This window comes from Ranitomeya variabilis, chromosome 2 (assembly GCF_051348905.1).
Source record: "Ranitomeya variabilis isolate aRanVar5 chromosome 2, aRanVar5.hap1, whole genome shotgun sequence".
Taxonomy (NCBI): Eukaryota; Metazoa; Chordata; class Amphibia; order Anura; family Dendrobatidae; genus Ranitomeya; species Ranitomeya variabilis.
The window spans coordinates 71012043-71037857 of NC_135233.1; the positions used below are offsets into that span (position 1 = coordinate 71012043).

The 25815-nt window shown below is 47.7% G+C and overlaps 1 protein-coding gene across 2 annotated transcripts in view; it reads right to left on the reverse strand.

Annotated features, from left to right (window-relative positions):
* The window catches only part of PPP3R1 (protein phosphatase 3 regulatory subunit B, alpha), an 87696-nt gene extending 62631 nt beyond the window's left edge, over window positions 1–25065 (reverse strand). Inside the window, exons 1-2 of one of the 2 annotated variants that reach the window (XM_077282540.1) lie at window positions 24971–25065; window positions 12952–13057 (exon numbers count right to left, since the gene is read on the reverse strand). In XM_077282540.1, the coding sequence (XP_077138655.1) occupies window positions 12952–12978 (27 nt within the window). In that variant the 5' untranslated portion in view covers window positions 12979–13057; window positions 24971–25065. Of the gene's footprint in view, window positions 1–3955; window positions 4208–12951; window positions 13058–24970 lie in introns of those variants that run through there. The other variant, XM_077282541.1, reaches the window with a different exon arrangement.
* Window positions 25066–25815: the final 750 nt, after the last annotated feature.

The following is a 25815-nucleotide window of genomic DNA, read 5'->3' on the forward strand; positions in this document are numbered from 1 at the left end:
CAGCGCCGGCATTAACAGTGGTGACGTCACCGCTGTGCTCTGCTTTACGGCCGGCGCTGACACAGTCAGTGCAGGGAAGCTCTCGGCAGCAGCGCGCCATCAGAATGTGAGTATGTAGTGTTTTTTTTTTTTACTTTTACAATGGTAACCAGGGTAAATATCGGGTTACTAAGCGCGGCCCTGCGCTTAGTAACCCGATATTTACCCTGGTTACAAGTGAACACATCGCTGGACCGGCGTCACACACGCAGATCCAGCGATGACAGCGGGTGATCAGCGACCAAAAAATGGTCCTGATCATTTCCCAACGACCTCCCAGCAGGGGCCTGATCGTTGGTCGCTGTCACACATAACGAGATCGTTAGCGGGATCGTTGCTACGTCACCAAAAAGCGTGACGTTGCAACGATATCGTTAACGATATCGTTATGTGTGACTCAGCCTTTAGATACAAGGATCAAATAATCATTCAACGTATTTTACCTAGAAAACAAAAGAGTGGGCAAGTTACCGGCCAGTTCTATGTTCCAGGGAAGATCAGCAATGTCAAGTACCTGGCAGACAACACTGCTGTGCAATTCTAATCGCTCTAGATATTTTAATATTATTATATGAAAAGAAAGTACAGTCACATCCAAAAAGGCCGACAACACCTGCTGGGAGGACACCACCTCCAGCAAGTATCTGCTCAGTACCGGACGGCAGAGGCCGGCGTGTGCCGCAGAGTTAAGAGGCCAGGACAAGTTCAAATCAGGAATAAAAGGGGGAAAAAAGCCGAAAAAAGGTGATCATATATAATTTTGTTTTTTTATGCTTTCCTTGCCACCATACACACATTCTTACTTCCTATATAACCAGAGCGGTGCCCCAATCCGGCGCAGGATCTTACACTACAGCATTTTATCTGTACTTTAGGTTATTCACATGGAGAGATTTATTTTCAGCAGAGCGGCCTCAGTGTGAACATTCCCTCACAATGCTGCAGCCGTCCCACCTTTAATGGGATATGGTTCCTTGCCAACACTGCAGGATTGTGAAAAACTCCCCCCAAAGGGTCAGAGAAGGCTTAGTACAGAGGATACAACATGGGGTGGGGTGATCGACAACCACAGACACCTCTCAGCGTGCGGGGTATCTTCTGTGGCAGACCCTGCTCAGGAGGGAGAGGGGGGCTTCGTGCACTTATGAGGGGCAGTATAGGGAGGCGTAACTACATCAGACACTTGTTCCTGGGGGCTGGCAGTCATCTTTGCCTGTATTCATGGTCCCAGAGAGCGGCAGGCAGTAATCTTGGTGCGGTGGCTTAAAGCAGTAATGAGAGCGGCCGTGCTCCGATTCCTGACAGCAGCCGTCACCTTTAATCCTATTATCAGTCGGCGTGGCATCTCCCCGGCTTCCCCGCACGGTGTGGCAGCATGTCAAGACCTCACCGGGGACAGCCGTGCCCAGATACATGAAGCCGCTCACCCTCCCCACCCAGAGGAAACGGCTGCAGTGGGCGAGCGTTAAATCCACAGACACAGTGTGCAGGATCACTGCAGAGGCGGGGGACAGGCTGCTGCAATCTAGGGCGGCCATCATTGAAAGCCCCCGGGTTAATAAGGAGGGGGGGCTAGCGGTACTAATCAGCAAATAAGCCTCATTACAGCTTCCTTCTCTTCACAAATCCTGCACTTTAACCCCTTCCTTCTCAGCACACTGATTCCCTGGGAGCAGTTTTTCTTTAATATACATTTCCATTGATGAGACCCCCCCCACTCCCCACTGCACCGTATTCACCGACAGGGACGATTCTAACAGCGGCCTGCCATTACAGGGGATGCAAGAAAAGCTACATGAAAGCTATTGGACCGGACAGGAAAGCAGCCCACCCCTCCTCCCGCCTTGTGTCAGGAGAGGGTGCAACTGGGGGTCTGCGTCAATCAAGCTAAGGGTGAGGGCTCTACGTAACAGGGACAGGGTGTAGATTACTGCATCATCCAAGCGAGCCAGAGCACACCCGCCTGACAGTGGAGATGGGGCGGGGGGATACACACTGCACCATAATACAGGGGTCTCTACAGACAGCAGCGCATACAACACCTCTATGTACTGCTGATACAGACTGTATATAGGGGCATGACACTGGTGCACAGCACTGAATATATACAGACACTATAAATATACATAGTATACACACACACACACATACCTACTAGCATAATCACACTGTAGACACACCTACTAGTATACATATTATACACACACACACACACACCTACTAGTATACATATTATACACACACACACACACCTACTAGTATACATATTATACACACACACACACACCTACTAGTATACATATTATACACACACACACACACCTACTAGTATACATAATGATGCATGCACACACACACACCTACTAGTATACATAATGATGCATGCACACGCAGTGCAGCCGCAGCGACCCGCACCCTCCGTACACGCAGTGCAGCCGCAGCGACCCGCACCCTCCGTACACGCAGTGCAGCCGCAGCGACCCGCACCCTCCGTACACGCAGTGCAGCCGCAGCGACCCGCACCCTCCGTACACGCAGTGCAGCCGCAGCGACCCGCACCCTCCGTACACGCAGTGCAGCCGCAGCGACCCGCACCCTCCGTACACGCAGTGCAGCCGCAGCGACCCGCACCCTCCGTACACGCAGTGCAGCCGCAGCGACCCGCACCCTCCGTACACGCAGTGCAGCCGCAGCGACCCGCACCCTCCGTACACGCAGTGCAGCCGCAGCGACCCGCACCCTCCGTACACGCAGTGCAGCCGCAGCGACCCGCACCCTCCGTACACGCAGTGCAGCCGCAGCGACCCGCACCCTCCGTACACGCAGTGCAGCCGCAGCGACCCGCACCCTCCGTACACGCAGTGCAGCCGCAGCGACCCGCACCCTCCGTACACGCAGTGCAGCCGCAGCGACCCGCACCCTCCGTACACGCAGTGCAGCCGCAGCGACCCGCACCCTCCGTACACGCAGTGCAGCCGCAGCGACCCGCACCCTCCGTACACGCAGTGCAGCCGCAGCGACCCGCACCCTCCGTACACGCAGTGCAGCCGCAGCGACCCGCACCCTCCGTACACGCAGTGCAGCCGCAGCGACCCGCACCCTCCGTACACGCAGTGCAGCCGCAGCGACCCGCACCCTCCGCACACGCAGTGCAGCCGCAGCGACCCGCACCCTCCGCACACGCAGTGCAGCCGCAGCGACCCGCACCCTCCGCACACGCAGTGCAGCCCCAGCGACCCGCACCCTCCGCACACGCAGTGCAGCCGCAGCGACCCGCACCCTCCGCACACGCAGTGCAGCCGCAGCGACCCGCACCCTCCGCACACGCAGTGCAGCCGCAGCGACCCGCACCCTCCGCACACGCAGTGCAGCCGCAGCGACCCGCACCCTCCGTACACGCAGTGCAGCCGCAGCGACCCGCACCCTCCGTACACGCAGTGCAGCCGCAGCGACCCGCACCCTCCGTACACGCAGTGCAGCCGCAGCGACCCGCACCCTCCGTACACGCAGTGCAGCCGCAGCGACCCGCACCCTCCGTACACGCAGTGCAGCCGCAGCGACCCGCACCCTCCGTACACGCAGTGCAGCCGCAGCGACCCGCACCCTCCGTACACGCAGTGCAGCCGCAGCGACCCGCACCCTCCGTACACACAGTGCAGCCGCAGCGACCCGCACCCTCCGTACACACAGTGCAGCCGCAGCGACCCGCACCCTCCGCACACACAGTGCAGCCAGAGCCGCAGCGACCCGCACCCTCCGCGCACACAATGATGAGCAGAGCCGCAGTGATGGCGGTGTCCTCAGCAGGCGCTTCCGCGGTTCGCCTGGGGCCCAGCAGCACACATAGCCAGCGCTCCCTCGTCTCCGCATTGCGGCCCTGCCCCCCGTCCTCCTCGCAGCGGCGGCGGCTCCTTACCATGCTGTCCGCTCGGTCCTGCCCTGGCCGCTGTGTCGGTGACGCCGCGTTGCTGTCCGCTGTGAGCGAGGCCCCGCACGGAGAATGAGGACGCCGCTACTTCACTGAGCCGCAGCCTCTTACCAGGGGGAGAGCGGGCAGCGCTGTCTCTGTGAGGGAGCAGGAGGCGTGTCCTTGACGTCACGTAGGTGGGCGGAGCTTCGTGCCGTTACGTCCGGGTACTTTCTGGCGGAAATGTTGCCTCTCCAGCACTGAGCGTCATGACGTCACCACGGCAGTCGTGACTCAGTGGGGTGGCGAGCCCTGTGTGCGGCCATGTTGGTTTAGGGCACAAATGGGCAAATAAGGGCCAGATTATACTTGAAGCGGAAATTACAGGGTTTTTTTTTTTTTTACTTTAGATTAGAAAGGGTGTCTCCAAATTGAGATAGGAGTGACACAGCGGGTGCTGTCCTCCCAGGCCAGTGCTACCTACAAGTCTGCGTTTCAGTTGCAGCTATGACTTCCTGCTACCAGCACTTATCACCTCTAGCCAAAACGGAGATGTTCGCTAGCACTGGACCAGTGAGAGAGAGTGGGACAGAGCCCCAGAACAGGACCACTGTGAGGGAGAGAGAGCCCCACAACGGGACCAGTGAGGGAGAGAGAGCCCCACAACGGGACCAGTGAGGCAGAGAGAGCCCCACAACGGGACCAGTGAGGGAGAGAGAGCCCCACAACGGGACCAGTGAGGGAGAGAGAGCCCCACAACGGGACCAGTGAGGCAGAGAGAGCCCCACAACGGGACCAGTGAGGGAGAGAGAGCCCCACAACGGGACCAGTGAGGCAGAGAGAGCCCCACAACGGGACCAGTGAGGCAGAGAGAGCCCCACAACGGGACCAGTGAGGCAGAGAGAGCCCCACAACGGGACCAGTGAGGGAGAGAGAGACCCACAACGGGACCAGTGAGGCAGAGAGAGCCCCACAACGGGACCAGTGAGGCAGAGAGAGCCCCACAACGGGACCAGTGAGGCAGAGAGAGCCCCACAACGGGACCAGTGAGGGAGAGAGAGCCCCACAACGGGACCAGTGAGGCAGAGAGAGCCCCACAACGTGACCAGTGAGGGAGAGAGAGCCCCACAACGGGACCAGTGAGGCAGAGAGAGCCCCACAACGGGACCAGTGAGGCAGAGAGAGCCCCAGAACAGGACCAGTGAGGGAGAGAGAGCCCCACAACGGGACTAGTGAGGGAGAGTGGGAGAGAGAGAGAGCCCCACAACGGGACCAGTGAGGGAGAGAGCCCCAGAACGGGACCAGTGAGGGAGAGAGCCCCAGAACGGGACCAGTGAGAAAGAGTGGGAGAGAGAGAGCCCCAGAACGGGACCAATGAGGGAGAAAGCCCCAGAACGGGACCAGTGAGGGAGAGAGAGCCCCAGAACGGGACCAGTGAGGGAGAGAGAGCCCCACAACGGGACCAGTGAGGGAGAGTGGGAGAGAGAGAGAGCCCCACAACGGGACCAATGAGGGAGAGAGAGCCCCACAACGGGACCAGTGAGGGAGAGAGCCCCACAACGGGACCAGTGAGGGAGAGAGCCCCACAACGGGACCAGTGAGGGAGAGAGAGCCCCAGAACGGGACCAGTGAGGGAGAGAGCCCCACAACGGGACCAGTGAGGGAGAGTGGGAGAGAGAGAGAGCCCCACAACGGGACCAATGAGGGAGAGAGCCCCAGAACGGGACCAGTGAGGGAGAGAGCCCCAGAACGGGACCAGTGAGAAAGAGTGGGAGAGAGAGAGCCCCAGAACGGGACCAATGAGGGAGAGAGCCCCAGAACGGGACCAGTGAGGGAGAGAGAGCCCCACAACGGGACCAGTGAGGGAGAGTGGGAGAGAGAGAGAGCCCCACAACGGGACCAGTGAGGGAGAGAGAGCCCCACAACGGGACCAGTGAGGGAGAGAGAGCCCCACAACGGGACCAGTGAGGGAGAGAGCCCCACAACGGGACCAGTGAGGGAGAGAGAGCCCCACAACGGGACCAGTGAGGCAGAGAGAGCCCCACAACGGGACCAGTGAGGCAGAGAGAGCCCCACAACGGGACCAGTGAGGCAGAGAGAGCCCCACAACGGGACCAGTGAGGGAGAGAGAGCCCCACAACGGGACCAGTGAGGCAGAGAGAGCCCCACAACGGGACCAGTGAGGGAGAGAGAGCCCCACAACGGGACCAGTGAGGCAGAGAGAGCCCCACAACGGGACCAGTGAGGCAGAGAGAGCCCCAGAACGGGACCAATGAGGGAGAAAGCCCCAGAACGGGACCAGTGAGGGAGAGAGAGCCCCAGAACGGGACCAGTGAGGGAGAGAGAGCCCCACAACGGGACCAGTGAGGGAGAGTGGGAGAGAGAGAGAGCCCCACAACGGGACCAATGAGGGAGAGAGCCCCAGAACGGGACCAGTGAGGGAGAGAGAGCCCCACAACGGGACCAGTGAGGGAGAGAGCCCCACAACGGGACCAGTGAGGGAGAGAGCCCCACAACGGGACCAGTGAGGGAGAGAGAGCCCCAGAACGGGACCAGTGAGGGAGAGAGCCCCACAACGGGACCAGTGAGGGAGAGTGGGAGAGAGAGAGAGCCCCACAACGGGACCAATGAGGGAGAGAGCCCCAGAACGGGACCAGTGAGGGAGAGAGCCCCAGAACGGGACCAGTGAGAAAGAGTGGGAGAGAGAGAGCCCCAGAACGGGACCAATGAGGGAGAGAGCCCCAGAACGGGACCAGTGAGGGAGAGAGAGCCCCACAACGGGACCAGTGAGGGAGAGAGCCCCACAACGGGACCAGTGAGGGAGAGAGCCCCACAACGGGACCAGTGAGGGAGAGAGCCCCACAACGGGACCAGTGAGGGAGAGAGAGCCCCAGAACGGGACCAGTGAGGGAGAGAGCCCCACAACGGGACCAGTGAGGGAGAGAGCCCCACAACGGGACCAGTGAGGGAGAGTGGCAGAGAGAGATCCCCACAACGGGACCAGTGAGGGAGAGTGGGAGAGAGAGCCCCACAACGGGACCAGTGAGGGAGAGTGGGAGAGAGAGCCCCACAACGGGACCAGTGAGGGAGAGTGGGAGAGAGAGACCCACAACGGGACCAGTGAGGGAGAGAGAGCCCCACAACGGGACCAGTGAGGGAGAGAGCCCCACAACGGGACCAGTGAGTGAGAGAGAGCCCCACAACGGGACCAGTGAGGGAGAGAGAGACCCACAACGGGACCAGTGAGGGAGAGAGCCCCACAACTGGACCAGTGAGGGAGAGTGGGAGAGAGAGAGAGACCCACAACGGGACCAGTGAGGGAGAGAGCCCCACAACGGGACCAGTGAGGGAGAGAGAGACCCACAAAAGGGACCAGTGAGGGAGAGAGCCCCACAACTGGACCAGTGAGGGAGAGTGGGAGAGAGAGAGAGCCCCACAACGGGACCAGTGAGGGAGAGAGCTCCAGAACGGGACCAGTGAGTTATTACACTTGGTGTTATTTAGTTTGGAAAAACGAAGGCTTAGGGGTGATCTTATTACAATATATAAATATATGAAGGGACAGTACAAAGACCTTTCTGATGATCTTTTTAATCATAGACCTGAGAACAGGGACAAGGGGGTATCCTCTACGTCTGGAGGAAAGAAGGTTAAGGCTATGTGCACACGTTGCGGATTAGGCTTAGGAATTCTGGTGCGGATTCTGCCTCTCCTGGCAGAAAATGCACCTGCGGATTTATCGCGGTTTTTGTGCGGTTCCGCAGCGTTTTTTGTGCCTTTTTGCTGCGGTTTTCTTGCAGATTTGCTGCGTTTTTTATCCCTGCGGTTTTCTATAATGGAGTGGGTACAAAAACGCTGCAGATTCACAAAAAAGTAGTGACATGCTACTTCTTTTAAACCGCAGCGTTTCCGCAGTGGATTTTCCGCAAAGTGTGCACAGCATTTTTTTTTCTCATTGATTTACATTGTACTGTAAATCAATTGCGGATCTGCAGCGTTTCTGCACCTCAAAAAACGCTGTGGATCCGCAGAGAATCCGCAATGTGTGCACATACCCTTAAGCATAATAACAGACGCGGATTCTTTACTGTAAGAGCAGTGAGACTATGGAACTCTCTGCCGTATGATGTTGTAATGAGTGATTCATTACTAAAATTTAGGAAGGGACTGGATACCTTTCTTGAAAAATATAATGTTACAGGTTATACATATTAGATTCCTTGATATTGCGTTGATCCAGGGAACTAGTCTGATTGCCGTATGTGGAGTCAGGAAGGAATTTTTTCCCCAATGTGGAGCTTACTCTTTGCCACATGGTTTTTTGCCTTCCTCCGGATCAATATGTTAGGGCATGTTAGGTTAGGCTATGGGTTGAACTAGATGGACTTAAAGTCTTCCTTCAACCTTAATAACTATGTTACTATGTTAGTGAGGGAGAGTGGAAGAGAGTCCCAGAACTTGACCAGTGTGGGAGAGAGCCCTGACTATGACAAAGCTGGGGGGAAAAAAGTTAATTTCCTCCTGGTAACTTGGCCTTCAGTGTGGCCGGGCACCTTTAGAACCTGCAAATTAACCCCATATCTGCAGGAAATAGTGTTTGTGGACATGACAGGTTCCCTTTAAAGAGAATGGGTCAGTAACATTTGCCCTGGGCTAGCAGAGCTAATGCAGGATAGGGCAGCATCAGGGCAGTGTTGGGATCCCACATTTATTCCCCCGCTGTTGCCACATTATTACACAATTGGCTGACGAGCGACTGATGAGGCCTAGCTCACAGTGAACAAATATATATTGCAATATACACACACTGGTACGATTACCACCAAGCGACCCAATAACCCTCCAAAAACTATCTGCCTTTATCATTTGTACAGGCCAATTGGAAACCCGACAAGTGGCGTATGGCTTCAGGGGTGCGGTTTATGAAGCAAGTAGAACAAAGCTGCTAAGTTTTATTTATTTTATTCACAAAGGAGGCAGTGTTTATAAAAAATATCGGAACACACCAATACCGTATGGACAATCACAAAATAAAAGGGTTAAAAAAAGAAAAGTACTAAACCTGTCATGGAAATGGCTCAGAGTTTTGGTAGAGGGACGCACGCCTTAGGACAACTCCTTATAGCATCAGACAGAAGCACAGAGCACTATCTTCCAGGACTGCCAAATGACAAACCCAAGCTCTGATTTTTATTAGATCTAGGTTATGCCCACATACCTCCCTTTGCTGCGCTCATATGAGGGGCTGGTTGTGGGATGTGCTAGATGTTTAGAAGGTTAGGAGATCCCCAATTTTCAGGATATCTTTGCCCTTGGAGGTCCCAGGCGGGCAATATGTTTATCATGTTTTAACCTTCCTACAGAGGAAACACGGCATGGATAGCATCATCCATTTGATAGATATTAAGTTGGAGGTGTTAGGCCGGCATTACAGTGATGCGAGTGAATGCGCTACATTAGTCACTATGCCAAAAACTATATCTCACAGAAATATTGAATTGATGCAAAACCCAATATTTGTAACTGAACACTGGCTCCAGAATATTTGAGAATTCCTTTGAATAGGGGAATCTCCTGCCTCTGAAAAAGTGTACTTCTCCACATCAGAGTACATGAATTGTAAACTTGGTGGCCAGCTCTCCGCAAATCCCCTACTGTAATTACCTGTTAACAGCAGGAGGTCCTAGTTCAATGGATGTTTAAGTGTCAACTCTTTTTTACTTCCCCAGTTATAATTGATCCCATATGTTCAATGTGAGGGTGTTATGTCCCCTCTCCGGAGAGGTCTTCATAGACTTATTAAGTTAATCTATTACAGATAGTAAAACATTTCCATGGAAACCTATTTCACCACTATCTGGTGCCCCGATGTGCAGAATTTCATAGTTTATTCATATGTAATGTAGGCTTGCAGGCACTGGTGGACATTTGTTCACTGTCAAGCAGCAGAGGGCAGGGAGAAGTGAAGACAGGTTATACTTTGCAGCAGAACACATCTCCACTGCCAGGCAGATAGCGGTGAGTTTATTCATTATTCATGGAAGGGTTTTAAACTGTTTTATCCTACACTACCTCTGCTAGCCTAGGGTAAATGGTGCTAACAGATTCCCTTCAAGTCTGTAGTAAGTCGTGATAGTAGGTATAGCTGCATAGCAAATCAAGATGAGATTGGTCTCGCCATATAAGATCATGTGTTACACCTACAGAGGGGAAAAGACACAGGCAAAGTTAGCTAAACGCGGCAGGACAAATCAGGGTTTCACCAGGGCCAGCTACACATGCCGTAGGCAGGAAACATACCTGACACTGCCTGCAGGATGCAGCGCAGCTAAATAGCAGACCCGACACCGGAACGAGGCAGAGAAAGCTAACCCCTGACATGGCCAAACTGGGAAAGGAGAGACAAGACCCCAAATCCGGTCTGGTTCATGATAGTTTGATTCACTGCCTATTTTGCAAGTTTTCCCATCTACAAAGAATGGAGAAGTGTCATGACTCTAGATGGGCTGGTTGTGGCTCCGTCCTGGTCAGGTCTGGGTTAATTAGTCCGCCTATCTTTGGTTCTGGGGCGGCTATTTAATGCGGGTGGGTCCTGGGTTCTGAGTCGGTTAGACTTCCATCTACTCAGTTTGAGATAGCTGACCCAGGTTATTCATCTGTGATCGTTGTGCCTCTGTGCCTTGCTGTGTATGACCCGGTTTGTTCCCCGACTACTGCCCCTGTTTTCTGCTTGGTACTTCTGCCTGTCCTGGCTTTCTGACCCCTTGGCTTGTCTCTGACTAATCTGCTATTTTGCACCTTGGTGCCTTGCTCCTGTCTAGCTCCCGACCCTCGGTTTGTCCTTTGACTACGTCCCTGTCTTAGTACTCTGTGTCCTGCATTTTTTCAGACCCTCCGTTCTTGCGCAGTAGCTCCTCCCCATCGTCCCTGCAGTGATCACGCGACCAGCCTAGTTCAGGTCCCTCTGTGCACTGTGTGCCTCATTCCTCCCTCTCCCTGCGCTCCCACTAGCACCCCCTTAGGCTGCCTCTCCACGACACCAAGCAGCGTCATTACTAGAGGCCTGTAATTTCTATCGCAGGTACACTGAGTGACAGAATCTAAAAATAAAAAACAGAAAATCACATTGGATTTTTAAATAATTAAATTGCATTTTATTGCATAAAATAAGTATTTGATCACCTACTAACCAGCAAGAATTCTGGCTCTCACAGACCTGTCAGTTTATCTTTAACAACGCCTCCTACTCTGCACTCATTACCTGCATTAATTGCACCTGTTTGAACTCGTAAGAGGCAATTTGCATATTCTATTTCCCAGAGAAGCACTGCACGGTGAATAAGCCTCCTTACCTTGACAAGCCAGAGCTGGTATGTCACTCTCCATAAGGAGAAACGTTGCCCCTTAGGCCTCAGTCCACATCCTCTCACCTAGCCAAATTAGTTCTCATGCTTCGCACTGACGAGGGCCAACAGCCCGATACACCTTGTCTGCGAATTGAGATATTGATTTGGCTTTTATCCTAAGTCATATTGCAAGACTCGTTAAAGGGTTGATTGTGACTTGTAGGATCGCTACTTCCAACAGGTGGCGCTATAGAGTTAAGTCCTCTTTTTCTCTGAAGAGGCAATTTGCACACCGGTATAAGAGACACACAATCACACTCCAATCTCCACCATGGCCAAGACCAAAGAGCTGTCTAAGGACACCAGGGGAAAAATTGTAGATCTGCACAAGACGGAGATAGGCTACAGGACAAGAGGCAAGCAGCTTGGTGAGAAGGCGACAACTGTTGGCACAATTATTACAAAATGGAAGAAACACAAGATGACTGTCAATCTTCCTTGGCCTGAGACTCCATGCAAGATCTCTTCTCGTGGGGTAAGGATGATTCTGAGAACTGTCAGGATCAATGACCTGAAGAGAGCTGGGACCACATTCTCAAATAGTACTGTTAGTAACACACTACGCCGTCATGGATAAAATGCTGCAGGACACGCAAGGTCACCAGCTCACATCAGCACATGTCCAGGCCTGTTTGAAGTTTGCCAATGACCATCTGAATTATCCATAAGATCTGTAAGCAGACCATACAAAGGGAACGTCGAGCTGATGCGACAACCCATTGGCATAAGTGTGGGTATAAAACAGCACCTGCTGTCTATGAATTAGGCTCTACTCCTACACTCACACCTGACTTCTGGAAGAACATGTACAGCAGGTGTTGGGTTAAGACGTGGAGCTGTAACATGGATTCATCTTTCTCTTTTTAGACTAATATTTTTTAAAATTCTCAACTCCCTGTAGACTGAGCCCTCGCGGGCAGGGTCCTCTCTCCTCCTGTACTTGTGTGTGCCTTGTTTTACCCATGTTTATTGTACGTCTGTACTTACCCTGTTCACATGTAAAGCACCATGGAATAAATGGCACTATAAAAATGTATAATAATATCTAATTAGTGAGGACGTTTTTACATTACTAAGATAGGAGATGGCAGCTGCTACTGATCAGATTCAGTGTAGAGCGGAGGAGGAGGACAGGGAAGCTAGAGGCAGAGCTTCTCCATCCTTTCCATCTACATAGAATCTTATCAATTGCAACCATCATCTGTTATTTCAGTAGGGGGAAAAATTAATCTTCACAAATTTTAGCCTAAATTGAGACATTTGAGAATGGAAGATCAGTCCAGGAGGAGAAAGAAAGAAGCCAATACATAGAGTATGATAACGTTTTCTTATTTTCATGTGATTTATTAAATAAAAATTAAAATGACGGTTACACTTTATGTCAGGAAACCCCCGGTCAGGCCAATATTGCATTTTGTGAATGCATCCCAAGAAGGACAAAGATCTAGACCCCCCATTGATCACATATTGATGCCAGATATGACAATACAGTGAGGTTTTAGTCTCAAATAACCCATTCTATGCAGGACCACTTTAAACAATTGACACATTTAATAGATATGACCTTTGCCTGTTAGTTCAGACTTTTGGGTGACCTACCTTGTTTTTTTTCTTCTGTTGATCCATTTCACAGACTGACAATGAGTAAAATACAGATTCAGATAATATAATATAAATCCACCTTATAATACTTCATAACATCGATCTGGTGGGAGAAACAATAGATTAGACTGGACAGCATTGCACACAAAAAAATCCAATTCTACATCTACCAATGGCACTGCAAACTTCACACAACCATATTTTAGCTCATGCCTGATAAACAGGTATAGTGGGCCACAAACCTGTCATCTGATCTGTATTTATGGTGATAAAGTCACAATTTTATATCCTCAAATGGTTACAGCCTAGGCTTTAATGGGTGGTGCCACGATGAATCATGGATGTGGTCTATTGCGTCTTACAGGGAACCTGTCATCTTAGACAACCCAGTTTACTTGCAGATGTAGGGCCCGATACAGCAAGACCAGCATTGTTCACGTTGGTGTTGAAAAGGCTTGCTGGAGTCAGATGCTACCGATTCATGAAAAGGAGCATTGGACAAATGGAGTGTGCCTCCGTGCACCATCCCTGAAGTTTTACACCAGCCAAGAACTGTAGCGCCATTTCTGGCATAGATAGCACCACAGCTCATCATGAATTAGATTAGCCGTAGTGTCCCCCCCCAGTTCCACCCATTTTGGTAGACCTGCGAGAAACTGACATGAAGACTGCAAAATTTGCAAAATATTGGCACAATCTAGAGTTGCATTCAAATTCTGCGACTTCTCAAAGCTTTTACATCAGAATTCTGGTGAGAGCTTTGATGAATTGGGCCCTTAGGGTTAACCTATAGGTAAATAGTGTTCCAATGCTTTCAGGCCACTTTACTGAAAGTGCCGCTACTGGGAAAAAGCTAACTTGCCCCTTTAAATAAATGCTGGCGGCAACTGATAAGTTTAAGTTCTCCTGATTCCCGTGCCTTCAGTGAGGCAGTGATTAAGCATTGTAGCACCATTTAGCATTTTTCAGCAGGTGACCGGGTCCCTTTAATGCATGTTATATATTGGAGATGTTAAAAGGGATTGTCTCATCTGTTTTAAATTGCAATTTTTATTGAACATTTTTCAAATTTTACAGGAAGAAAATATAGGCATTTTAGATTTTTCACTATCATTTATAGGTTGACAAACAATCTTATACTATAGTAATAGTTAAACATTTTCAAGTAGATAAAGAGTAGGATTTTACAGACACAAAAACACAGACAGACAAAAGGAAAGGGGTGGAAATGATGTGGAATGTTATGACCTACTGTAGATATAGCCATCTCATAGAGGTCATATATTTAAACATGGACCAAAAGGAATCCCAAGGAGACCAAACAAGGTTAAATCTCTCTACGGTATTATCATTAAGGGCTGCACGGTATTCAAAGTTCCTGATATCTTTGATGCGAGAATATAGATCTAGTTGGGAAGGTGGAGAAGTTTTCTTCCAGTGGTAGGCAATCAAACAGCGTGCTGCTGTTAACAAATGTAAAAGCAATCTAATGGATCTCTTGGATATGGATTCAGGGAAAATAATAGAAAGATCTGAGGACTTAATGGGAGATCCACTTCAAAAACTTGCTTAGTGAGGAGTTGGACTATCACCTAGAACGGTTTAATCAGTGGACAGTCCCAAAAAATTTGAAATATAGAACCTCTAGACAGGACGCAACGCCAGCAAGGGGAAGGAATAGATGGGTCCATTTTATGTCAAAATTCATGCATATGCTACCAGACATTCCTCCCATTTGAGCACATAAGAGTGTCTGGTTAGGTAATCTGTGTCTGGAGCCTGTAGAATATTGTAAATACTAGATATTAAACCTCTTGTTGTTGAACTATTCTTGCAGAGTCTCTCGGAGGAGGTAGGAATGGAGGTCTGTAGACCGTGGAATAATGATGAGTCCAAGTGCCTAATTTTAATATATTGAAATAATGTAAGAGAATGGAGGGAGAATTTTGTTTTCAGCTCATCATAGGAATGTAGAATTCGCGGTTTTTAGTTGATTATGTCAGTGAAGTTAAACAAGCCAGATTGAGTCCATACTCCTGTAAATGAGTGGATTAAACTTTCTGGGAAATTTGGATGGAAAAGGAAGGAAGTAAGGACGGAATTCGTTCATGTCAGATTGATTTTTTTAGAGCAGACCCTTAAAATATTTCTGATGTGCATTATTGGACCTAACAGGTCTATTGAAGGGGATTGTAAGCCCCAATCCAGATCAGGGAGTTGGGATGAGCTGGGGCTAACCATAATTTTTCAATCTCCATCCATTTCGTAAAGGCAGGTTTAAAAGACCACAATGGGATCATGTAGAGGTGCGATGCCCGATAATAATGAACAAAGTTAGGAGCCGCTAGACCTCCCATATTTTTATCAGCCAACATTACCGACTTTGAAATTCTATGACGTCTTGCTGCCCATATGAAATTTAAAGTGACTGATTGAGAAGCACGTAAATCTCTGAGTGGGACCGATATGGGTAAAGTCTCAAAAAGATAGTCATTTTTATTGCTGAAATGCATCCAAATAGCGAGAGGGGGAGCGATTTCCATTTTGTCAATAAGGATTGCATTTCTGTATATAATGGAGGGAAATTGTTCTCGTATAAAGTGGAATACGAAGTTGTGAGATTAATTTCTAGGTATCTGAGAAAGGTGGTGCGCCAGTGGTAGGTATTTAAAGTCACTCTGGAGATGATCTAAATGAGAATAATTTAGGTTAAGTGGAAGGGCTTTAGTTTTACTTGTATTTGTTTTATACCCTGATAATTGGCCAAATTTTAAAAGCAATGAATGGAGGCTAGGGAGCGATGTATGAGTCTTTGAGAGTGTTAGGAGGATATCAGCAGTAAAAAGGGATAATTTAAATTCTTTGCCTTTAAACTGAACTCCTTTAATGTCTGGTGACGCTCTACTGGCAGCAGCCAAAGGCTTAATGCAAAGGACGAAAAGTAGGGGAGAAAGCGGTTAACCCTGTCTGATGCCATTTATCTTACTTGGTTTAGAGGAACTATGAGGAATATATCGTAGGTGAGGGACTAGAGTATAATCCCCCTACAGCTTTTAAAAAGGGGCCTTCTATGTCACATGTCCTAAGGGCCTTATTCATAAAAGGCCATCTGAGGCGATCGAATGCCTTCTCAGTGTCCAAACTCAGTAGAGTAGGTTCCCCAGATTTTTTAACCATTTCTATAAGATCAACTGCACTTCTGGTGTTGTCACCACCTAGTTTAAATCCCAAATGGCAAATCCCACTTGATCTTTATGGATCATATAAGGCAACCACTGGTTCAGACCCATTGCTAAGATTTTTGTGAATATCTTAATATCTGAATTGAGAAGGGCAATCGTTCTATAGCTTTTACAGTCTAGTCTATCCTCGCCTTTTTTTTGGAATCAATGTTATAAAGGAGTGTAGCATGGAGTCAGGGATCGGGGCTCCTTTAAAAAAGAATTGTAAAGGGGAATTAATATAGGGAGAAGTTCACCCTGGATGGTCTTGTAGTATAGGTAGGACAGACCATCAGGTCTTCCCATTTTGGAAGTTGTTTAACCCCTTCCCGACCTCCGCCGTACTATTACTGTGGAGGTCGGGTCCCCTGCTTTGATGTGGGCTCCTGTGGTGAGTCTCAAGTTGCCAAGCGACAGCCTCAAAATATTAATGATTTAGAAATGATCTGCAAAGAGGAGTTGACCAAATTCCCCCCCCCCGTCATGTGTGCAAACCTCTCATCAACTACAAAAAAAAGTCTGACTGCTGTGCTTGCCAACAAGGGTTTTGCCACCAAGTATTAAGTCTTGTTTGCCAGAGGGATCAAACTTATTCCTCACTGAAAAATGTCAATAAATTTATATAATTTATACAATGTGATCTTCTGGATTTTATTTTTGATATTCTCTTAATGTTAAAATTACTCTACCCTTAAAATTATAGACTGTACATGTCTTTGTCAGTGGGCAAACTTACAAAATCAGCAAGGCATGAAATACTTATTTCCCCACTGTAATTGTAAGATAAACTATAATATCAGTAAAATAACTAGTTAAGTCTGTGCAGCGCCCCAGGGTCCTGGTCGTCGCAGTGGTATTGCTTTCCTCTCGGGTAGAGTGATGCTACGTTTGGAGGCAATGAAGGAGAACTCTTTGTCAGGTAACACAATGCATGCAACATGTTCACACTCCAGACCAGAAGGGGGAGCGCTAAGCCTGTTTTAGGTGAACTCCCCTATAAGAACATCCTGATCTGGAGGGAAAGGGTTCAGTTCCTGTCAGGAAGACAGAGGGAAAGGAAGCAGAGGAGCCGTGTAGCCTAAAGGCTGCAGCTCCTAGGAAACAGACGGATAGAAAGCCGAACATATTGCAGCAAGCGTGAAAGAAGTCAGAGCAAAGGAGAGGATATCAGAGAGGATCAGCCCTACACAGGCTGCCTCCTTCTGAGGCCTTGCTCCAGAGACCGGCAGGACAGCTAATTTCATGTTACCTGTCCGCCCCTACACCCAGGAGACAAGGTGGCACCCCGTAGAGGCTGGGGCATGATAGAGTCCCTGTAAAACGCCTCAAGCCACCGGTCATACGGGTTTGTCCTATCCATCTGGGGGACAGAGAGAGAGACATATCATCTACAACATCTGTGAGGACCTTATGAGAAGCTTAGCAGTAAGGTACTACAACACCACGGCGCTAGAGGAAGGCTACTGATTTCTACCTGGACAAGGGGACTCTGGATTTGCCTCCAAACCGGCCGGACTCTGTCTGCCCTGTGATCTGGTGCTCTGGACTGTGGATGCTGAAGCCCTCAGTAAAGGTAAAGAGACTGCAACCTTGTGTCCTCCTTCACTGTGCCTCTCACCATCCACCATCTACATACTGGGAAGCCTGTTGTGAACTATACTTCTTGGCTCCCTCTTGTGGTCACTAGTGATTTGGCACTTGGATTGTCTTTTACCAGGTTGGTACTCACCTGCTTCGTTAGGCCTGGGGTGTTGCTATTTAAACTTCCTGGATTCTCAGTCCAGTGCCTGGCATCGTTGTAATCAGTTCATTTCTGTTTGCTCCTGTCTTCAGGTCCTGGTTCTTTGCAAGATAAGCTAAGTCCTGCTTTCTTATTTTTGATCATTTGCATTGTTTATATTTTTGTCCAGCTTGTACTAAATGTGATTCCTGATATCGCTGGAAGCTCTAGGGGGCTGATATTCTCCCCCCACACCGTTAATCGGTTTGGGGGTTCTTGGATATTCAGCGTGGATATTTTGCAGGGTTTTTGCTGACCATATAAGTCATCTTACTATATTCTGCTATTAGTCAGTGGGCCTCTCTTTGCTAAAAACTAGTTCATTCTTACGTTTGTCTTTTCTTCTTACCTCACCGTTATTATTTGTTGGGGGCTTGTATTACTTTGGGGTCTTTTCTCTGGAGGCAAGAGAGGTCTTATTTTCCCTTATAGGGTTAGTTAGTTCTCCGGCTGGCGCGAGACGTCTAGGATTAACGTAGGCACGTTCCCCGGCTACTGTTAGTGTTTTGTGCTAGGATCAGGTATATGGTCAGCCTAGTTACCACGTCCCTATGAGCTGGTATTTATGTTTGCCGACTTTGCTGTAATCTCTGAGATTCTTTGCCATTGGAATCATAACAGAAGCCCTGGGGATACACTTCACCTGTGGGAAGGTATACAATCTAGCTGCCATAACATCACCCCAGCGGACCCCTTAAAGCAGTGTCGGTCACCCTGACCGAATACCACAGGTGGCGTCACGAACATATCCCTTTAAAGACCTTTCCCTTTAATACAGACGTCCCAGGGCCACAGACCGGGTCAGCCACCGTGACATCCCCCTGTGAACCGAAGGACCCGGCCGGTACCGAGTATCCTGCTGCCCTAGACGGGGCGATCCATCTGCATCCAAATGATTGTCTCTACAGACAAGGACCTCACATCTGCCTATGCTTGTTACAGAAACTAAGAACCACATGGGGGTCTCCTGGGAGAATACGGAGGTGTCAAACACGGTATCTTCAAAGGGGTTGACAAATCGTCTGTACTAGGCAGAATATTTCCTATTAACTGATCAGAGAGGAATAGGGGAGACACAGGATATTTGAAATGCAAGACCATAAATGAACCAATCATCCAGTCACCAAACAGTATTTTTTCAAAATAGTCCAAATAAGGTGATCCCATAAATATAAGCCTATGGTCAGGACTTTAAAAAGCTGGGCGAAAAAATAAGTTGCTCACCTGTGGGGGCTGCATATGCTGGTGTGATCCATATTTATCCATCTCTCAAGAAAACAGAAGATCACTAGATGGATACATTTAGGTATTTGTTAATTCTCCCTTTTTATTTTATTCCAATTTTTATCTTTTTATATCTTTCATTGTAAGCACTGTATAGTTTTATATTAAATCTCAAAATCTTTAATAAGTTTGATCCTTGTATGCTCTAAAGAATCCATAGCTTTTGAGAATGTGTGACCTTTTGATTGTCAGACAGCAATATGTTTTCTGGACTGCTCACCCCATGTGTTTAATGAGTGGTGGCAGCAGCGTTAAATCGGGGTGTGCCAAATGTGTCAGGGTGTGATTTATACTCATTTTATAACCCAAAACAGATAATTTGATACTTTGATATCTACGATCCAATTTCTTATTCCAGAGAAATCCATGTTTTTCTTCCATGTAAATGAGCTGTTCTAGGCTATTGGGAGGACACCAATCTACTTGAGAATCTGCCTCTAGAGATTAATTTTAAATTATTTTTGTAAAATTTGAGGGTTTAATCCCTTATGTTATTGCAAACATACATACACACACCTCAACATAGGGGGTTAAACCTTCAAGTAAAACTTTTTTCTAATTTGTTTTCATGACAGTGGAGGCAGCCATTTTGCCTATTTACAGCATTTCGAGAGATTCTTTACACTACCACAGCAGTTTGTAAGAGTCCTATGCTGTACCTGCTGTTCCACGTCCTTTTTCCCTTTGGGGAGCTACTTTGCCAGTATGGCCGTTACTTATCTCTTCTGTCTGACACTTGAGCTCCCACCCGGGGCACTTTTCATCTTACGCACTATGTCCCACTTAGGCCGGTTACCTCGCGTTATAAACTCTAGGCTGTACTGCTAGATGTCCTGACCCAGGACCTGTCTCAGGCTGGGTTCACATTAGCGTTTCTGTGCGCAGCGTATGATCTGCATGAGTCATGCTAACATATCTTTAACATGGTGTACGCAGGGACATGCGTTTTGCATGCATTCACATGCGTACGCATATGTAGTTTCGCGGTGTGTGGCGGTGACCGGCGAACGCAACATGTTGCATTTTTTGAGGCATCAGATATTGCACAATCATGCGCAAGCGGATGAGTGCGTCAAAAAGCGCATTACTGTCTATAGGAAGGCATTGGTACGCAAGGACATGCATACACATGCATTTGATATGCATGCGTACTTTAGACTGCACATGTCCAGAAAATGATATCACTGCCCCCACCATGCGCATAAAAAAATGCTAACGCATGCCAAAACGCATTTAAACACATGCATATCCATTTTTTGCAAAATGCGCAAGATGATGCGGAGGTGTAAGCATGCGTTTGTATGCGTTTTGGCATGCAGATGATACGCTGCGCACAGTGAACCTAGCCTCAGATTGATCACTATTCCTTCAGCCACTTCTCTGCTCAGGATTCTGTCTTTTCTGTCATTAGTGACACACACATCAAGCGGCACTGCTCACAATATACCTTAGGTCTTTTCTCTGCTCACTCTGGGCCCTTTCTGAGAGGAACTGTCTCTTGTTCCTTTAGCGTAGCCCATCCCACTCTGGGCTAGTCCCAACCATTAACTAACTGTTCCAGTGAACTACCTGTTGCTGGGCAGAATACGTTACCAACACCATAATATTTCACAGTTCACATCACATGTCAAAATAATTTTACAATAATGCACATGTTCATCACCTTACAATGGTCATAATGTCCATCTAAGCATCCTCAATATGTAAAGTGTTGGGTTGAAATAAAGTTCATGGTCTAAGAGGTAAAAAGCAGCAGTACTAATTAACCACTGTGCTACAATGCCATCATAAAGCTTTATATCCTGGAGTAAAGTGTGAACTTTATTGGACTAATTAAAGGGACACTAAATATAGCAATTGATGTTTGACAAACATAATCTATTTGTCTTTGCAATTTGCTGAGGCCCCCATACACAGACTAAAACCCATTATCAATAACTGGAAGCTGGATGGGTTGGCAGCGGCCACCATGTAAAGGGTCTGGGGCGCTTTAGTCTGCATGATTTCAATAATGGTGTTCTCCAGTGAACTTGAAGCCATTAAGCCTCCTCCTGCTGACCAGTTACATCTTCAGCCGGTGGATGGCTGAAGCCCCTCAGAACATGACTTTGCTCCATCAGCAGACGTAATGGCTAAGGCCGGCGTCACACTCAGCGTAGGACAATACGCCACGTATTATACGTCCGTACTACGGCCGTAATACAGAGAAATGTTCCCAAAATAGTGATCCGTAGTCAGGGTGTTTCAGCGTATTTTGCGCATGGCATCCTCCGTATGTAATCCGTATGGCATCCGTACTGCGAGATTTTCGCGCAGGCTTGCAAAACCGACATCTAATGGATTTATGTGCTCAAATGTTCGGGAAAACATATATACAGTGTATATATATATATATATATATATATATATATGTCATTGAGACACATATATATATATTCTGTATTTAGATTTCATTCAGCGCGATATCTGTGAACAGCCGGTAATTCAATTGCCGGCTTTTCATTTCTCCTGCACAAACCCGACAGGATATGAGACATGGTTTACATACAGTAAACCATCTCATATCCCCTTTTTTTTTGCATATTCCACACTACTAATGTTAGTAGTGTGTATATGCAAAATTTCAGCGCTGTAGCTGCTAAAATAAAGGGTTAAATGGCGGAAAAAATTGGCGTGGGCTCCCGCGCAATTTTCTCCGCCAGAATGGTAAAGCCAGTGACTGAGGGCAGATATTAATAGCCAGGAGAGGGTCCATGGTTATTGGCCCCCCCGTGGCTACAAACATCTGCCCCCAGCCACCCCAGAAAAGGCACATCTGGAAGATGCGCCTATTCTGGCACTTGGCCACTCTCTTCCCACTCCCTGTAGCGGTGGGATATGGGGTAATGAAGGGTTAATGCCACCTTGCTATTGGAAGGTGACATTAAGCCAGATTAATAATGGAGAGGCGTCAATTATGACACCTATCCATTATTAATCCAATTGTAGGAAAGGGTTAAAAAACACACACACACATGATTACAAAGTATTTTAATGAAATAAACACAGCGGTTGTTGTAATAATTTATTGTTCTCCCATTCCATTTCCAGGACCTCGCTTGGCAACATAATAAACACACAAGATACATACCTTCTGGTGTCAGATCAGGTCCAACGAGGTAATCCATCTGAAGGGGTTAACTAATATTACAGGCAGGCGCCCTGCTAATGCAGCTGTGCTCCGTGCCTGTAATTCCCCGGAGAATGAATGAAATGTAGGTCATTGACCTACATTTCCTTCAGTCGCGGTGAGGCGCCCTCTGGTGGATGTTCTCATGAACTGCAGCCTGGGAACTTTTTCCCACGCTCCAGGTCATATGAGGACATCCAGCAGGGGGCGCTTCACCGCGACTGAAGGAAATGTAGGTCAATGACCTACATTTCATTCATTCTCCGGGGAATTACAGGCACGGAGCACAGCTGCATTAGCAGGGTGCCTGCCTGTAATATTAGTTAACCCCTTCAGATGGATTACCTCGTTGGACCTGATCTGACACCAGAAGGTATGTATCTTGTGTGTTTATTATGTTGCCAAGCGAGGTCCTGGAAATGGAATGTGAGAACAATAAATTATTACAACAACCGCTGTGTTTATTTCATTAAAATACTTTGTAATCATGTGTGTGTGTTTTATTAACCATTTCGTACTAATGTATTAATAATGGATAGGTGTCATAATTGACGCCTCTCCATTATTAATCTGGCTTAATGTCACCTTCCAATAGCAAGGTGGCATTAACCCTTCATTACCCCATATCCCACCGCTACAGGGAGTGGGAAGAGAGTGGCCAAGTGCCAGAATTGGCGCATCTTCCAGATGTGCCTTTTCTGGGGTGGCTGGGGGCAGATGTTTTTAGCCACGGGGGGGCCAATAACCATGGACCCTCTCCTGGCTATTAATATCTGCCCTCAGTCACTGGCTTTACCATTCTGGCGGAGAAAATTGCGCGGGAGCCCACGCCAATTTTTTCCGCCATTTAACCCTTTATTTCAGCAGCTACAGCGCTGAAATTTTGCATATACACACTACTAACATTAGTAGTGTGGAATATGCAAAAAAAAAGGGGATATGAGATGGTTTACTGTATGTAAACCATGTCTCATATCCTGTCGGGTTTGTGCAGGAGAAATGAAAAGCCGGCAATTGAATTACCAACTTTTCACTAACACCGCTGCGTATTTCTCGCAAGTCACACTGCTGGTCAGTGTGGAATCCGTATTTTTCTCGCCCCCATAGACTTTCATTGGTGATTTTTTTGCGCAATACGGTGACAAACGCAGCATGCTGCGATTTTGTACGGCCGTAGAAAGCCGTATAATACTGAACCGTAATATACGGCTAATAGGAGCAGCCCCATTGAGAATAATTGTGCCGTATGTAATGCGAGTTTTACGGACGTAGTTTCTGCGCTCTTACATCCGTAAAACTCGCCAGTGTGACGCCGGCCTAAGAGGGACTTTCCTACACGCAACCTCCGATCCTCACAAGATCTCCTTCTCTACTCCCCTCTTATCTCCTCTTCCCACAATCGTATACAAGATTTCTCTCGCGCATCACCCCTACTCTGGAACCCTCTACTACAACACAGACTCTCGCCTACCATCGAAACCTTCAAAAAGAACCTGAAGACCCACCTCTTCCGACAAGCCTACAACCTGCAGTAATCACCGATCGACCAAACCGCTGCATGACCAGCTCTATCCTCACCTACTGTATCCTCACCCATCCCTTGTAGATTGTGAGCCTTCGCGGGCAGGGTCCTCTCTCCTCCTGTACCAGTTGTGACTTGTATTGTTCAAGATTATTGTACTTGTTTTATTATGTATACCCCTCCTCACATGTAAAGCGCCATGGAATAAATGGCGCTATAACAATAAATAATAATAATAATAATAAGAGGGGAGGCTCCTGCTGCAACAGTTTTCCTTATAGCCAGAAATAGGACCGAAAGGATGAGGGGTGGGCACAGCTGGGCTTGTAACACAGGAAATTAATACATATCTATCAGTTGTAACTAATCTGAAACAAAACAACATGTGAGCAATTCCTTTTTTTATCTTTAACAAATTCACACACACAAAAAAAAAAACAGATTACAGAGGATAGGTGTTTCTTCAGTGCTAGGGAGCACTTTAGATTGGCAATGTATGAAGGCTTTGTGGCTCGCTCTATATAGGGGCTCTGTTGCAGTCACTATCCATAGATTGTTATAATGCTGTGTGGTTTACACATTATATGAATATGAAACAATATTCATCTTATCTGATACTTTAATATGCTACCGGATTTTACATTTGGTCCTTATTTGTTGTACATATGCCTTTTTAAAAGAGCCAGTGGTGCCCATATTCTATTCTTCTAGATAGATTGCTTCATGCCCAACATTCAGCTCATTAGGCTCCCAGAAAAATAGCAAAACGCATCTAAATGCCACAAAATGGTGCGGGGTCTATTATACATTTGGGGTTGATTGTTCTGACCTGAAGGTAAGCAACACTGACATCTCATGGATGCCACTTATATATATTTGCCCGTTAGTACTCCTAACACTCTCCTTTACTTTTCACAATCATAACATTCCCCTGACTAAGTTTACGGCATTACTGTTTTGACTAGAGCACTTCTCATCAATTTCTTGCTAAAATACCATATTAAACCATTTACAAAAAAAAGTTCCCCAAAGTTACTTACGACTCCAGCGTTTTGTTTGTAGTATTTCTCCTTTGATTGCACCGTTTGTTGTGAAAGACTCACTCTACAACTTGTGTTACCCTTGTGTTTCCAGCCCTCTACCTTTCCTTATGTCTCTCCTCCTCCTTTTGCACTTTGGAACAAAACTTTGTGACTTCTTCCTCCCTTACACTCTGCACATATTTTATTTGTAAACTTGTAAACTTGACTCAAGTGCTGTAAAATAGAATCACCGTTTCCTGTGTTGACCCAGGAGACACCACGGTTGTGATTGTAGTGCGGGGTTAGTACGGCCGGGCTACATGTTAATAGCATTACGGTATATTGTTGGGGTCCTACCCTTAAGCCTATTGTTAGGAATAAATCTAATTTAATGGGAGCTTATACTATAAATGTAGATTTGGGGTAATTTTAGTCCAGTAAAGTAGATCGTAACATGATTTTGTGCAACTGGCAATTTTATTCTGATGATCACTATCTTTAGCTGTCAATCATTTGCATCATTTCCTGCGTTGGTGAACAGCATGGTTTTACATGTAGAAAGACTTTATTTACTGACATCTAGACTTGTAACCCCATGAGTCCACTATATTAATGAGGGTGGGCGACTCCTCATCTTTAACATTTTTTCTTAAAATCAACTTTTAAATGATCCTTTGATAAAAGCCTTCCAAAGCAGTTTAATAGTTGCAGTCAACCGTTCGATGACGTGCCGTACATGCATCAGATGTAGGTTGTCGGCCAAACTAACACCAGCGTACGATATGTCCTTGATCATGTGCCGTACATTGGGCTGGGTTACTGTTCTCAGCTACTAAGATGAAACCACTAACTGCAGCACATGG